This window comes from Phasianus colchicus, chromosome 5 (genome assembly GCF_987193195.1).
Source record: "Phasianus colchicus chromosome 5, bPhaCol1.hap1.1, whole genome shotgun sequence".
Taxonomy (NCBI): Eukaryota; Metazoa; Chordata; class Aves; order Galliformes; family Phasianidae; genus Phasianus; species Phasianus colchicus.
In genome coordinates, this window is record NC_143440.1 from 28,792,031 (window position 1) to 28,809,093 (window position 17,063).

The following is a 17,063-nucleotide window of genomic DNA, read 5'->3' on the forward strand; positions in this document are numbered from 1 at the left end:
CTAGAGCAATTTGTTTTCTTTCTTTGGGGGATAGGGAGGGGGGAGTGACTGAATTCTTTGGGAATGATTTATCACACAGCACTCAGGGGGAGCTTCATTTATTTGTCTAGCTGCATATGGTTTAACACCTATGGTTGCATGCCTCTTATTATACAATGTTATTTTTCCCACTTGTATACTTTGCACCTTTTCATAGAGCAGATTAACTGGTCCCCAGTGGCATGTTATTTATGACTTTGTTTGCTGGCTGTCTGGAAAGGGTCCTGGTCCTGCTCTCCCCTACCTACTCCCTTCTTCACCACACCTGTCCCACTGAGACTATGGGAGAATCACACTCGGTTATGATGAATCAGACCTCCTCAGGACTTCCAAGAAGGAGAAAAAGACAAAGATCCCCCATGCAGCCATAAAGAGCAGTGGCTGAACCACAGATGAAGCAAGAAGGAAAGGAGGGACAGAGCAAGGGAAAAACAATACTGCCATTATGTCTTGCAGGGAAGCACTAACTGAGCAGAGAAGAGCACGGCAATTTGCAGTGCAAACTGAAGGGAATTAGTAAGTTTTTGTGTAATAATCAATATCAGCTTCTCCTATCTTGCTTCATTTACAGAAACTAAATTAAAATGAATTCCTAAACAAAACCAACCACCTTCCAGACCACTAACAAACAAAACCCTTATAATGAAGGAGGAGAAGAGAGGAATACCATCAAGGCTTGAAGATAAATATTTCTGACAGGTGGGACAGTAAAGTGACAGGTGTTAGCCCAATAGTTCTGACAGCTCAGTGGAGGACTATATTGGGAAGCACTGACTCAAGATGCAGGAGGAGCTTGCAAAAAGTAGAAAACACAACGTCTTTCAGACTCATGGTTCCCTTTCATGAACTCTTGTTCTAGACATCATGTCTGACAACTATGGGAAAGTTCAAAAGACAGTGCTCCTAGGTGTTAAGCCCAGAGCAGAGGCAGGTACCAAAACATTCAGCAAGAAGGGCTGCAGTTCACATTAGGATGCCATGTCCCCACACCAAAATGCTCTGGTTGCAATGTTACTGTAACGTTTTATTCAGATGTCACTAGATTATATTTGTGCCAATCTACCTCCCTTTCTCAGTCTGTTTTCTGCTCAAGTGAGATCACCTTTTGATTCCTCCATTTGACACTAAGCAGCCACAGACTGTGGGGAAGAGCCTACAATCCTGTGATAGACATTCGGATAGTAACATTAACACAATGGCATGGAGAGATAGTAAGGCTGGAACTAAACACAGCCAGTTTAGCAGAAGCTGAAAGTAGGAGAAAAGTAGCAGGAGGAGAAACAGAAGCCCATGGTCTCACATGTCTTTAAATAATGAGGTGGGGAGTGCAGTGTGCCAAGACAGGACAGCTAAGGAATGTGGCTGAGAAGACAGAAAGGGATAAGCACAGGTGAGAAACTGCCCCCTTTGAAACAGTGCTTTGCTTTTCAAGAGTCTCATCTGAATCCACCTCCAGTTCCTGGGTCGCTGTGCTGTTCCAAGTTTCCAAGGCACAAGGAAATTTGTTTCAACTCCAAATAACAATACATTCAATAGAAACAGGTACAGTCCCTCCTCATTCTGGAAAATAATATAGGAGTTTTCAAGCTCTTGAACTTAGTTCTCACTACTAAAAATAAAAAGCCTACTAACAAATCAAACAAATTTTTGCCTACTTTTTGGTGTATCTCACCCAAACTGCCATTTTCTTTCTTAAGGGCAAATCAGTAGACCCTGCCTTGATACATGCTGGTTGGCCTCACGTGACAATCTGACATGGGAGGAACTGCATCAGTTCTCCAAGTAGGTGGCTTGAAAGCAGAATCCTAGCAAGATACCATGTCTCTAAGGAAACATGAGTGTATTTCTCCTGGGAGCAACCACTACCCCTGATCACTAGGAAAGTCATGTAGGAAAATGGTATCAATTCTTAGATGAGTACTGGAGGGAGCTACTGTGGGCTTTTCTCACTTTTTGTTTTCCTCTCCTGTAAGTGGGGGGGAAAAAATGAGACAAAGCAGACAAACAACAGAACCTGAGTTCTGATAATATACCTAATATAACCACATTCCACCTCACAGTGCGTAGCTTTGGAGATAAACTACATTGTCATGCCCCACCTGAAAGTACACAGGCTTCCTTTGGGGTGGCCGGCATATTTGCTTCTTCTTCTTGCAGGAGTACATACAGACATACATCTTTTAAGCTATTTCTCTCTTTGATAAACTCTGAAGTTTGGACACCACGTGAATGCAATTGGAAAAAAAAAAAAGGAAGGTAAATATCACCATTCTTGTTTTCAAAGCTCCTTTACACTTACAACCCTGTCTCCTAAGAGCTTCAGACAGCAGAAAGCTGTCACATAAGATGCTTGCATGATGCCTGAGTGCCAGAGCTGAATAGAATAGACCATGTGGAGTTGGATTCCATTCAACAAGCAAGATTTTGAAATAAACAGCTACTATTATTTTTTTTTAAACTAGGCACACACAAACCTGTCTTCAGCTGCTAACCTTAATGTATTACTCATTCTTCCTCTTCAATAACGTCATGTTCAAAACCCCTGTGACTACAGAATATTTACTTGAGGCTGCTACTGCAGGTTTCTCTAGAGCTGTTTATTTTTCCATGCATGAGCTCATTACATCACTCTGTGGTTTTCTTAAAGGTTGTCAGGGTAAGCTGGATATAGGCTGGAATCTCTTGCTAATCAAAACCAAATCACTAAGTAGCACAAATGAATTTGGAGATAACCCAACTCTGGAAATGAGGAACAACCATGGATTATTCAGTGGAGATGGGGTGCTTCCAAACAGGCTGCCATCAGATTAATAAACTTGGAAGCTAGATTATTTATCAAGTGCTTCCCTAGAGTAAGAATTATAAAAAAAAATCATTTGGATTGTTCTAAGCTGGAAAGGAGGTGGTAGTACAAGTTTGAAACTTTAGTAGTATGAAAAGGTAATCCTACCCATCCTGGTTGGGGAATGGCCAATGCAAAGGTCCCATCTGTATCTCTTCCTGTCCTGGCAGCATTAAATATAAATGACACATCACAAAGGCAAGTGCTAAATAATAGGCTTAGTTTGGGGTGTGTGTGTGTGTGTGTGTGTGTGTGTGTGTGTGTGTGTGTGTGTGTGTGTGTGTGTGTGTGTGTGTGTGTATGAGTGAACACACTTGGAAAAGGTGGAAATCAATTCAAACCAAACAAATATCAAAATATTTTTGTCATCTTGCCACAGCAAACAAAATATTGTGTTGATCTAAATGTTCTCTTTACCTTAAAAAAAACAAAAACAAAAAACTGAATGATGGCTTTTTAAGATTCACAAAAAAAGTAAAAGGCTTAGTTAGTGAACGTACAAAAGATTTTTTCTCCTACTCAACTGTCTAGATGTTACAGCATGTTCACATTTTGATTCCTGCCTCTGGCTGAGAGTATTTCAACCTGCATCTCAGCCCAGTAAGAAAGAGGTCTAGTCATCATTTGGAAGGTGGACTGGGATGAAAGCACTAACAATCCCTCCTAACAATGTTCTGCCTAGCACAGAAAAATTCACTGGCAAAACATCTGGAGACCTATGGTATCTCAGACAAGTACTCTGATCCCTAGCTTAATAAATATTTACACATATCACACAAAATGTAAATGCTCCAAAACAAAGGCTGTTTCAGGAGAACCTCTCCTGCTCATCCACACTAAATGGAAAATACAGCTTGTGTGAGATACAGACTGTGCATGTAATACGGGTATTTTCTTTTAGAAGGAAGCAGAGGAGTCGCTAATTCTGCAATGCTCAACAATCTGCTGGCTGAACTCAGACTGCTTTCACTTCTGCTATCTCAGTAGCAAGTCCTATCCACCCCTACTGCCAAGATGGATACAATAAATTCTGCAAATCTTCCCAACTTCCTCACTTCCATCAGGTACACAGCCACACAGATGTTAATGGATGCAAGGCCCAGACACAGGACAAGGACTTGCTGAGAAGTGCTATTAACAACAATGTTGGGAGTACTGCTGATCTGTTCACTTTTCTTTGGGACAGTTGAAGTATTGAAGAGAATATTTCCATCTCCTCAGCCTTTTCTTCCTTGCTCCTCCTTTTCTTCCCCTATACATACCCAGGAACACACCACAGACTCCAGGTAAAGGCAGCTGAAAATATTGCTAAAATGGATGGTTAGGCAAGTGACTTACTCAAAGGTTTATTCTAGAAGCCTTCACTGAAACACAAAATTAACCAGAAGGAGATGATAGCAAATTATAGAGACTATTTGTCTCAATACAGCAATTCTTACATTCTCCTCTCAGTCAGTATAGTCATGGCATTAGCTTTCCAAGATGTTCAACGGAGTGCTGATCAGAAATCAGAAGTGTTGAGCATTTATATTTCAAACTGCTAAAGAACAAAAGCAGTCAAAAACATCCCCTAATTTTGCAAGCCCATTCCATGACAGTTAATCATCTTCATCCAAGAGAAATTTGAAGATAATAGAAAAAATATTCTAAATGATAATCCCTCTTACTTGGCCCTTTGCTGTTAGATCCCACCAACCCTATATTGTCTTTCAACATACAGGACAAGGGCCAAGAATGAAAGCTACCAGAGAGGAGACTTGGTTTAGTTGGCTGAAAGAAAGACTAAAATACCTCACAGCTCTTATCAGTTACTCCATAGTCCCATTTTGATGAGGCAGCATTTCTTGATATCAATAACTCATTGTAAGAAACAGAGATGACTGCATGGCCTGGTGTGGAAACTTGGGTCTAAAACTGGCAGCTCAGACTCTTAATGAGATCCTACAGCAAATGAGTGTCTGTTAGGGCCACAAGAAAGGCTGAGTCAGATGAACCACACATCTCCTTTTAGCATGCTGCAGAAACCACCTGTTATGGAAATCTTGAATTTTCCAGAAGACCATTTATTTTTGATTTGTAGCTTGTACCCACAATGATCTTGCTTGAATACCAGAAATGACATCATAACTAATTGGAAAAAAAATTTGGAAAATGGGTAAGCTCACAAAATGAATTCGTTCACAAACAGAACTCCAGCTTACATGAGACAGCTTCCTCAGGAAACACTTGAACAACATGAAAAGTAGCCTACTTTGGCTCTGCCAGGCCAAAGGGTGGGAGACAGGCTCTTGAGTAAAAGATGATCCCAGTCTTGGGTCACTTTGTAACCTATCAGAACCCATATCTGGGAAATCTTATTTTCATTACAGCTACCAGTTTGCTGCATAACAAGGAAAGCTGATCCCCAAGATAGGTAGGACCCATTACACAAGATTTTCATATTGAATTGTCACCTTCAACTGCATTGTGAATAGAATGGTTGTGCAGGTTGCTGACAAAACACAAGCTGCTTTTACTCTCCAGTGAAAAACATCCCTAGAGAAGACCACTAACTCTACTACATCATCTGAAGCTTTTGGATGATTCTCACTGGCAAGTTCCTACACAGACCACCCTACAGCCAAGACAGTCAGGAAGTGAGGCACAGAAGACTTTCTAAAACTGGGGTCTGGGCAACACTGGGTCTCTTACTGCAAAGAGCTCTTCTCCATGCTGCAGCAAGACAACCATGATCTGGCCTTGCTTTCACTCTGCAATGGGGCATAGGGAGGTTAAAGGAATTATAGAGAGCCATGAATGCTCTCTGACTAATTCAGAAATACCATGTGACCAGCTACTTCAAGTCAGCATAGTTTAACTGCTCTGGAGACTAAAATTATTCCAATAATTGTTCTAGTAACACATTATTTTGTAAAATACATGCAATAGCAACAGCTCCCACTGAAACCCCAGAGCAAACTCGTGGCTTAAGACAATTTTCTTCTTTATGTACCTTTCACCTTCTCACATTCTTCCACATTAGTTAAAACATACCAGACAGAAACCATACTTACCCTCACTCTCCTACTTAATTCTCCTTCAAGTTTCTTCTGATTTCAGTTACTTCACACAGTTACACGCTCATTTCCAATCTCAAGTTTTACAGCTTAGCTTCATATCTTGCTGCTTCCCTCTTTTCCCATTCCCATTCATACTTTTTTTTTTTTTTTTTTTTTGCTTGGATCTTCTCTCATCCTCTCTACTGCCCATAAAAATTCAGCAATTAATTACACCCAGACATAAGTAACTTACTTTCTCTTGTGAAATAACACCACAATTTCTCTAGTAAAAACTACCCCCAGCAGAGAAGAATCTTGAAGTTGCAAGACGACCCTCAATGGTATTTTCTCATCTGCCTAGATCAAATCCATAGCACAGATCTCAGAGATAAACACATCAATTTGCAAGTCCACGAAAAACTGCTGAACAGCAAGTAAAACAAAGTTGAAAACTGGCTAGGATAAATTTTCAGATGAAGAAATTAGAGGTTCCCTAGTTCTGGTCTGGGAAACAAACAACCCTTGTGGCACATCTACAGTGGCCTTCCGGACACAAAAAATGCATGCTGTCTGAAATTCTTTCATAGCCTGCCCTTCAAGTCCTGCAATGCAGATGCAGTCATATAGGTTACAATGGAAAAAGAATGAAACAAGGCAAGAACATGAGAAACTGCAGCCTTGTTAAAAAAAGAAAAGAAAAAAAAAAAACAAAAAAACAAAGTTTAAGATTGAGCATTACCTGAATTCCTTATACTGGAGCTGTTCAGTTTGGAATCTTTGATGACTAAGTGCTTAATCCACAGGGTGGGTGCTGTGATTTCTGAAAGAGAAAAAATAACTGCCTTAAAGAAACTGCAGCAACTAGTGACTACGCATGGTCATTATTTATGAGGACAGCATGTTTGCTACAATCATGACTTAAATGATCCACTGTCTTTGTAGACATCAGCTCACCCCCTGGTGAGCCAGTATTTGTAAATATGCCACAAGGTTATCTCATTATCTTCACCTTCCAAAGAGTGCCTCACTACTGGAAAAACAGGACTGTCTCTTCCAACTCCCATTTCTTAGCCGAATTCTCAAGGCTATAGCCTTTCTCTTCAATACTTAGTTGTGTGCTATGTCATATACCAATTTCCACCAAAGTATACATGAAATCCAGATTAAAAAAAAAACTCAACCCAGACTTTAAATATGGTTTTAACAGTCCAAGCATAATTGACTGCAGTTCTGTCAGATCCCTAAAACAAGCAACAACAAAACACAAATAGGAAAAGAAAAAAAAAAGTATATTTTTTGAAATACTTCAAGGGAAATTTGTTAAAGAAATAAGTTCTGGTTTTAAAAAAGTCTTCTAATGCACTACAACCAAGATACCAAAACAAATTTGTGATGAAAGTGCTTAAGACTCCTCTGAAGTTTTACAGTCAGTTTCAGAGCACAGCAGAACCTGCCTTAAGCAACACCTTATGGAAATGACAAAACAACAGTATCTGAATAGAACTTACAGCAAAGCAGTACTTGTTACCTACTTGTTCCTAAACCGACATTTTCAGCATCAAACATTTTCCAGCTTCCACAAGAGCATGCTTTACACACTAGATCCTGGAGTTTGTCTTAAGAAGTTCCTCTAAGAAGTTTTTACAAGAGCTTTCCTGCTGTTTTTTACATTTACATGGATCTGCTCAGCAAGGGAGAAGCTGGCTGACAACAGGAGAACCTGATTACACATTAAAAGTGCACAAAGGAAAAATGAAAATTTTCCCTGCCTATATGCTTTCAGTTACACTGGACTGTAAATATTATTGTAATTATGCTAAGGGCATTTTTTCACAAGACAATTCAGGTTGAACATTGATAGATATCCCAGCAGTAGCAGAATTTTGCTTAACAAAGACTGCCTTATCTGCAAGTTTCAATACACTACTGTATTATCAGTCATTATGTGCTCCTACAAAATACATGTGCCCACATATTTTTGGATTTTATATTTTTTGGTAGCCACATCAAATAAAACATTGGACAAAGGGGTAGGAAAGGCAGAAGGGCAAAATCAGAAAAGGCCATAAAGCAAAGTGCTGGATCCAAACTCCCAAGTTTGTGATGAAAGTTAGCTCTGGCTCTGCACTACATCTGCATCTACAGATGAAAAGGAAGGGATAACTGAAGTTAAGGGATGACAAAAAATGGGTCAGGGCCTATAGAGACACAATAGTGCATATCTTTAAGTGAGGCTGACAGCTGCAGGAAAAGGAATCACCAGTAAAGAGGAGAAAGGAAAAGTAAGCAAACCCTTTGGGATCTATCATAAAAATGTATTTTCAATCCAGTTAACCTGGATAGTTTTTGGGCTACAGAGAAGCAATCTAGATTAATTATTCCTCTGAACAACAGATCTGTGGAAAGAGTAGATTCCTACTGTATTAACAGATGAAATTTCCAAAAAGATAAGGTACTCAAAGAGGCTATTCTTTAGAAAATGAATATAACTTGCATGTTAAAACTAAATGGAGGTTGGATGTAAAGAAAATTGGGCCTAGAAGTACCAAAGGAAATAAAATTGTTGTGTGGGTTGTTTCTTTTCTTAATTATTTTATTTATAACTAAAGCAAGGGCCACTAAAACACTTTTCTGTAGAGGAGTTACTTGCCCTAAGAGGATAATCGCTATAAAAACATTGAGATCTGTACATAAATGCAATTTTAAAAATTTCTAAAGAGATGGCTGCTTTATGATTGAAACCTTAGACAGAAGAGTTTAATTCATCTGATCTGCACTGTTTGTGGCTCTGGCATTGCTCTCTTACACCCTTTGGAATAAGGGTAGCAAGTATGTGGGGAACTTACTTTGTCAAAAATTTGAATATCCATAATCCTCTAATGTAGGTGAAAGCATGAAATAGGCAAGCCTTCATCTAAGAGATGTTGAACTCCAATAGTAGTACAAGTTTCAGGAGCAGCTGAGCATATTTAATGCCTTTTGAAATAAGTCATTCTCTAGTTGCTTGAGGTAGGCATTCAAAAACAGAACATGGAAAGAAATTCCACATTTTTATTGCCCATTCATCTTTTGTTAACAGGTCCACTCTGGTTGCCTGACACTGAATCAAGTTCAGAAACCCAAAAGATATTTCAACCCCAAATACACAGGAATTGAATGAGATTTGGACACTAATTCCTTTGAACATCTACAAAGAGTCCAGACCTGATAGGTGAATGTTCTAAGCTTTTCTGTCATCTGACGCTTGCATCTGACACCAAGTACGTGTCGTTCCTCAAAAAGAGCTACCTAAGATACTGGGTGACAATTCTGGTGCAGCACTGTGACGTGGTTACTCAGAGCAAAAAGGCTGTGCAGCAAATCACACTGAGAACTCCAGTTCACCTTCTGCTCGAGACAGGATTATCTATGGGATCACACTGCTCACAGCTTTATCAAACTGACTTGGAAAGGAAAGGCAGGTCACACTGTCTCTCTAGGAAACCTGCTTCACTGCTAAAAAAGTTTTTCTTTATATTCAGTCTGAATACGTTTTTTTGGTTTTTGACTCTCATCTTCTCATCATGCATTACTGTGCAGAGCCTGCCTCTGTCTTTTAGATAACCTACTTGTAGGTACTGGAAGGCTGCTACAAGGTCAGCCTTAAGCCTTCTCTTCTGTAGTGTTCTTACACTCTTCCTGATTTAAGAAATCAATGCAAAAGTTTTGGACTGAAAATACTTTTCATAAAAGATAGGACAAAGTGTTTTTAGATTTTGCCTGTCACCATAAGGACCAGAAAAGGTCTGCACACTGCAATATTTCTCAATAACTTTGCCCAGTTGTATTTAAAAATGACCAAAATGTAGATTTGCTTCTAGAAGGATTTTCTGAACAGGCTGTTTTAACCAGCTTAGCTCACTCCTGCATTTTACAAGTGCATTCTCTCCTTTGAATACCTATGGGCACTCCCTCATGGGAAAATTTAAAGGCCAAAAGCATGCTGTGATTGCAGACAGCAATTTAATAGAACATCAACTTGCTGCCAGAAGGAACTTTCCTTTGATATAAACAAGAGACAGTTAAATAGGCTTTAGTCTCCACTGTTTATTTGAGAATGCTTTTTGTTGCAAAGACCTTTTTTTGTTTCATAAAGCTCATAAGAAGATTCTTACATACATATGATTTCTAGAAATGACAGGACTACAGTACTTTGCTATTAAATAAGCTTGTTCTAGCAACAACACACACCCCATTCCTGTCTTCCATTTTCTCAAGAAGGCAGCAAGTATTAGCAGCAAGAATTACTCTTGCTCACAAGTTTCCAATTCTGCCTTTAATCCAGTTTAAAATCCAGTAAACAGGTCACATAATGGCCTAGACTTGAGCCTCAACTGCTAATAGGCCCATTAATTACCCAAGGACCAGAATCCCCGTTGGTAAATGTTTCTGTTTGTATATTGAAAAGGCTTGATGACAGCCATTTTATCTTTGTTTCAAGGCTTCCAATGGACTGAAGTCTGATATTTTGAGACAATACAATTACAAAACTAGCCTATTTGAGAAGGAAGCTGCCTTGGTGGGCTATGTATTAAGTAGACCCAGGACACTACTTCATTTGCTCAGATAGTATGCACATCAATGAAAGTAATTACTAAAAAAAGAAACCTCTCAGCAATTTTCTTCCAAGTCACTGTGCACAAGCTGTGGTTTAGCACTGTCCTCCCTGTAGTTATGCAGTAATGCACAGCAGAGGTTACAAAACTCACAGCATCGAGAGGGTAAAGAGAGCAAGGGGAAAGGACAACCTAAAGGAAGTTCCCATTTCTGACTCAATAGACATTTTTTAGCCGTGACACCTTTTCCTCCAAGGTTATCCCAGGAATTTGTTCAACTGCTGTTATTGTTGGATTCCAGGGGGGAGAAGAGGATGTAAAAGGATTAGGGAAAATGCCTGAGGTCCCAAGAGCACTGTGAAATTTGGATAACTTATGAGATTCACTGGCTTTTCTGCTTTGCAGGATAAACAAATTGTTTGAGCCATAAACCCTAGGGAAAAAGAACAAGGGAAGTATCTTTTTTCACTGTTTTTTATTTTGTTTTTGTTCATTTTTGTTTTTGCCTTTTTTTTTTTTTTCTTAAAGAAAGGATGCTCTTACCTTCTCCATCAAAAATGGGCTGGGTTTCCATGGTAGGCGTTGGCTTCGACCCATCATCTGAATTGAGAGTTAAAAAGAATCGAAAAGAAACTACCATTATTGAGGTAAATACTATCTACTCTCCAGTACTGTTGAATGTTTGGGATTTGTACATGGCCCGGCCAAGTCCAGAAGAGAGAGAAGACAGAAAGAAAAAACAAAATCAGAGTTTATGCTATCAGCAGTAACATTTTACATAGCAAGCATGCACAGACTACCCTTAGAAGCCTCCCTCCCCTCCCTAGCCCTCCACAACCACCAGTATGAATCACCTAGTAGTTCCATTTGCTGCACTGATCAGGCAATCAGCGTTACGGTTTAAGTGGCTACATATCACACAAGTCATTCCTTGTGACAGCAGAGGACTAGGGATTGCTGCCCTGTTGTGTCTTTCTCATTATTCTATTTGTTCAAAAGAAAAACTATTCTTCTGATACTTACCTGTGCAGAACCAGGCACCAGTTTTCATTGCAGAGCTGTTAGAAAGGGATGGTCAATAGCAAATCTTGTTTTCTTACAGTATCTGAATCAAGGTGTTCTCTAATTGCAATGCTGTGGCAGTGACTTCTAATTGAAAAAACTGTGGAGAAACCTTCTGTGCAAGAATGCTCCGTGTCTTCTGACCACAGGTCTTTCATAATTAAAATCTTCAACCAACATAGATTCCATGGGAAACGTAAATCACAAAATGTAGAGACAGACTATAGGAAAAAGGGTTCAGCTTACACTCAGTTTGGCCCAATATGACTGACTATACATTACATCAACAAAATTCACACTGGATGCTCACAGGGATCTGAATTTCAAGACCCAGTCATTATTACACAGCACTTGAACAACGGAGAGCACCAAGTGAACATTCCCACAATCAAATGTTTTGGCTAAGCAGGCACAGACTGTATAGGAAAGTATTTTCTTACACTGCAAGATCAAAACGTAGAATATTGTTCGGATATAAATTAAGAAAAAGGTAATCAGTCTAGAATTGCTTTTGGTGGAGATTTTTGATGTTTTGTTTTTTTTTTTCTTTCTTTCTTTCTTTCTTTCTTTCAGAAAACAGTGGCTTTAAAAAAACACAATCTGTAACAACCACTTTCTCATGTATTATGGACAAATATGACACTAGGCATCAGGAAAGTGGGCAACAACCTACAATGGAGAACTGTCAAGTACAGCAAAAATCATTTGGAGAGAGGAGACCATGCCAGAGAAGACAAGTTACCATCACCTTTAAGGTTGTATCATATGCACAGGACAGAAGTCATTTGAAGGAAAGGCATACAGGACAACTCCTCCTATGGTAGCAACAACTGCCCTCTGGCTTCCCTTTATTGGTTGTGATTACACCAAATAATCAAGAGACCAGAGAAGGGAAGGGGATGGGCAGAGATGGAAAACGGGAAGGCCTGGAGATTATTTTTCAATCAAAATCTGCAGTTGCAGTTTTATAAAGGGAGTAAAAGATTGAAAACATCTTCCTCACAGTATTAACTTTATCTATTTCTACATAAAGCTATCTAATTCATAGAGAGCAAAAATGTGCTTGCAATTCCATTTCAGCCTTAGAGATCTACTGGAGAAATGAACAAAAGAAAGCCTTTAAGTAATTTTTCCCCTCAAATTTTTTTTAATTTTTTTTTTTTTTCCTATGCTTGCAGTTAAGCATTAAAACAATTTGGAAGAGAAAATACTTACCATTTTTCAGTTAACTCCTGTTTTGAGTCTTCCTGTTATTGGGTATTACCAGTAACATAGACAAGCAGCAATTTTGATTCAAAGTTTAAGCAAGTGATCTCTTGGAATAATTCCCTGATATTTCATTAAGCTAGAAAAAAGAACATCTTGCCTTTTAAAGAAATCTTTGGATAAAAGTAAATAGTTGATCTTCACTTCTTTTTTTTTTTTGCCAGAATAGGCTGCTCAACTCACACAAGATACCTCAGAAGCCACAGTGATTGCTTTTTATGTATTTAGGATAACACTTAATGCTGTAATGAAGAAGTAAACAATATGTTATCATGGAATCACAGAATGGCTTGGGTTGAAAGAGACCTTAATGATCATCCAGCTTGCCCAGGGCCCATCCAACCTGGCCTTGAATGCCTTCAGGGATGGGGCATGCACAGCTCCCTGGGCAGTAGTGCCAGGGCCTCACTGCCCTCTGAGTAAATAATTTCCTCATAATATCTGATCTAAACCTATCCTCTTTTAGTTTAAAGTCATTATCCCTTGTCCCATCACACGATAGGCTTTACAGAATGAGAAATCAACCCAAAACTACAAAAGATACTCATAAAGCAACTGCAAAGGTAAATAATTCATAAGTTACGTAAAATAAGAAGAGACCTGGCATAAAGAAATTACCAGTATGATAAGAAGTTAATTCCTATTGTTTGCATGAATGCTTCTGCAGCAAATAATTACAGAACTGCTCCTCAGATTTAATGCAGCAACCCAGGAGCCAATAATGGAGAAAAATTAGACGTGGATCTGAGCCACAGAAGTTTTTATCCAAACCCTTATGTGAACTTTGGCAGAACTCAGGATGCTTCAGGTTCAGGGGATTTCTTTATGGCTCATCTTTCTGTCTTTACCTGTGTGTGTGTGAAATTGGGAAACTCACTTAGAGAATAAGAATTTTGCACCTTTTTTTTTTTTTTTTTTTTTTAAACAAAGGCATCCATTAAGCTATTAAAGGGTATTAAACGTTGACAGAACAAATGCAGAAAACAGACAAAAATACCAAACTAACCTTTGAGCTGTGTTGTTTTTTGTTTTTTAAATGATCACCTGACTATAGGAAAAACATGATCATTTACTCACTCAGTTACCAAGGCCAAATTGTCACTAAAACTATTATTGAAGCAGCACCCAGAACACTGTTCAGCATTTTGCAAACAGAGGGAAGCAAAATTATTCCCTTGTTCAAGTACACAGTTCTTTCATCACACACACAAGAAAGAAGTGCAATAGACAAGAGCTCTGTAATTACATCCACCATATTTCAAAAATCAAAAGCTGGGGATATTACTGACTTTTCTTTTCCAAAAGTCATGGAATAGTCACATTAAAAACAAACAAAAAAAACAAAAAAACAACAGATGCACTTTATTAAAAATATCCTGCTCAATTTTCGGCTGGCAGCTTCTTAACTCTGAGACTACCAGGCCTATTTCTTAAACTGGGCAACTCTCAGTAAGTGTCTGTTGAAAACTGGTTTATGACCAAAATTTTCACTTCCATTCCCTTTGGGCAGAAGAACATCCCTAACACTTGTCCACCCTCATTTGATTACTCCTCTCTCTTAATGCACCATTCATAAATCTAAACATCTGTTCTACTGGCCTATTTGCTCCTGGTAAACACAAAACAAGTTCTATTTTGCATACCTAAAAACTTTGAACAAATAGCTTATACTACTCAGACAAGCATTTCAAAAGGGAATAGAAAAGCCAAGCTATTTTGGAGACCTAGAGTCTCTTGTGATATTACGTGAGGTGTACAGCACATGGTTACTTTGGAGCCAAAGGTCAGGAAGTATGTTCATCAGGTAGTATGTTCATCAGGTATGATTTATTCCTTTCTTCAGAAAACACTCAAATTCCACACTTCCAATAAAAAGATGTGGAACTACAATAGTTGCCCATGCAGAGCTTGTCAAAAATAGAGAGATCAAAGAAGTCAAGTGAGTACTTCCTAATCTCCCTAGATGGCAATGATTCCAGATAAGGAACAGGGTACTACAGAGTCAAAGATAAAATCAGATGCAGAATATTAATTATTATTATTTTTTTAAATAAAATTACATGTAAAATATTCTCAGAGTCCCAGTGGAGAGTATCCTTTTTTCCACATTTTACAGCTCAGCACAAAGATCCACTTTTGTTTTCCAGGACAACCACTGACTATAGACAGCATTATTCAACAGAACACCTCTTATGGGACAGGGTATGAAAGCCATAGAACTCCTTTTCCAGCAAGCCTCCATTTTCCTGGGGTCAGTCTGCGAAAGTTGAACTGGAAATTTTTCTGACTCAATTGGTGCCAAACTAAAAATGGTATTTTTACCTTATCTCTGTCAAGAGCAAAATAGACAGGTCCAATATCCTTTTCCAGGTCACTTCCACATTAAGATACCATGGCCATAAGGCAGAAGACCACTTGCACTATCATAAGACAGAAGTTCATGAGCTTACAACCAGCTTACTTTGTGTTAACTCAACAATAACTCAAACCAGTGGCAACTACCTGCATGTCCAGATATGCTGATACCTAATGGTCTCACTAAGAAGAAGATTCTTCTCTCTTTTGCCCTTGTTCTTGTTGAATATCTAGCAAGCATCCATATCTGGAATGACTGCAATGTATGCTGGGGCTGAGGGATGAGGGGATTCAGTTCAAGTAAAAGATGACTGTTGAAGTGATCTTTATACTCTGAACTATGGACACTAAGAACATGAGCAACTTAAGTTATGCCAGGAGAAAAGTAAACTCCCTGACACAGGAAGGGCATAAACTACTATGGAAAAATGTGAAGTAACCACCCGCTGCTCCAGTTCACTGCTTTTGCCAGAAGCATCACCTAACGGAAGCTGGACAAAGGGGAAAAGATAATTGAATAATTCTTCTATATCACATCCCCTACCCAGGAAAATACTCATTGTAAAAGACATCTGTATACTTGCATCATCGTGCTAATGGATTAAAATCTATTCTCTTTCTAAGCAATCTCACATCTTTAGTAAATCACCTCTTTTACACTGGCATCCCTGAGACACTCTGCTCACTTGACTCATTTTAAAGAGCGCCAGAGTGTTTACAGGATCAATTGCCCCCTCATACAAAATCTAGTATTTTCATAGTTCTACAGCAAAGGTAGTAAGAGTATGACAACTTTAAATGCTCTGTGCAAGGAGTGGGCAGCCTGTTTTCAGTCTCTGGTGATTTCTCCACAGATCACCATCCATTTTGATGTGCCATTGCAGGACGTAACTGAGGCCAAATAGGCAACTTAAAGCACAACAGAAACTGTGTTTAGACTGTACAGGAGTTCTGTACAAAAATACGTGTCCCTTCCAGTATTATACTGGTAGAGCAAGTTGTTGCCTTAATGATAGTCCTTTCCTACACTAAGTGGAGCAGTTTCAGCAATTTGTAATTAATCTAATAGCCAACACAACTTTTATGCACAGACAGATTTTGCCAATATAAATGCATAAAGTCAACAGTCATGCCAAAAAATGTGAAATTCTTACGATCCAGCCAAATCAAGATAATTTCTTGCCAAGCAGCTGAAATAGAAATACAGCAATGTGGAGAGACCTCCCTGACAAGTTTTCACACCCTTTCCACTTCTATGCATGGAGATCCCACAGCTGTTAGGAAAAAAAAAAAACAACTTTCAAAACCAGATTAGTGAAAGAGAGTTCTCACTCTTCATTGTCTTCATTTTAAGAAGGGAGCAACAGTGTGCTCAGTTCAAGCGTAACAACCCACAGATGCTTGGAGACAGAATGTAGAAAAGTTTTGTTTGTTTGTTTTTAAAGGTGAAAATACACCCAACAGAAAGGCCTTAAGGAGCTCTAACAACACCGGCTAATTAGCACAGCCACTGCAGTGATTTTTCCCTCCCTTTACCAACAGTTACGTTGGCTGTACCAATGCAGGCTGTTCCTGCACTAGCGCACTGCAGGCAGCACCCAGCCAGGACTAGGAGCCTTCCAGGGCGCCTTCTGGAAGCCATTAGTTCCCCCCCACCCCCTCCTCACATCTCCCTTGCAGGTGCGTCAACATGAAAAAAGCCACTCAGGCCCCAAGGACTTTGTGGTCCAATGCATTTGTGGCCGGTGCATTTGTATGGCAGTACCATTCTTTGCACTGCCTGTCCCACGCACAGACAGCTGGAAGCAACTCTGACCCCCATGACACAATTCAAAGCCTCCTCTGTTTGGCTTTTTGATTCCTGAT

The 17,063-nt window shown here is 39.2% G+C and overlaps 1 protein-coding gene across 5 annotated transcripts in view; it reads right to left on the reverse strand.

Annotated features, from left to right (window-relative positions):
• The window catches only part of SMOC1 (SPARC related modular calcium binding 1), a 125,964-nt gene that overhangs the window by 36,121 nt on the left and 72,780 nt on the right, over positions 1-17,063 (reverse strand). For 4 of the 5 annotated variants that reach the window (XM_090141129.1, XM_090141127.1, XM_090141126.1 and 1 more), the window contains exons 6-7: positions 11,058-11,147; positions 6,659-6,739 (exon numbers count right to left, since the gene is read on the reverse strand). In XM_090141129.1, coding sequence (XP_089997255.1) covers positions 6,659-6,739; positions 11,058-11,147 — 171 coding nt within the window. The remainder of the gene's footprint in view (positions 1-6,658; positions 6,740-11,057; positions 11,148-17,063) is intronic. The other variant, XM_090141128.1, reaches the window with a different exon arrangement.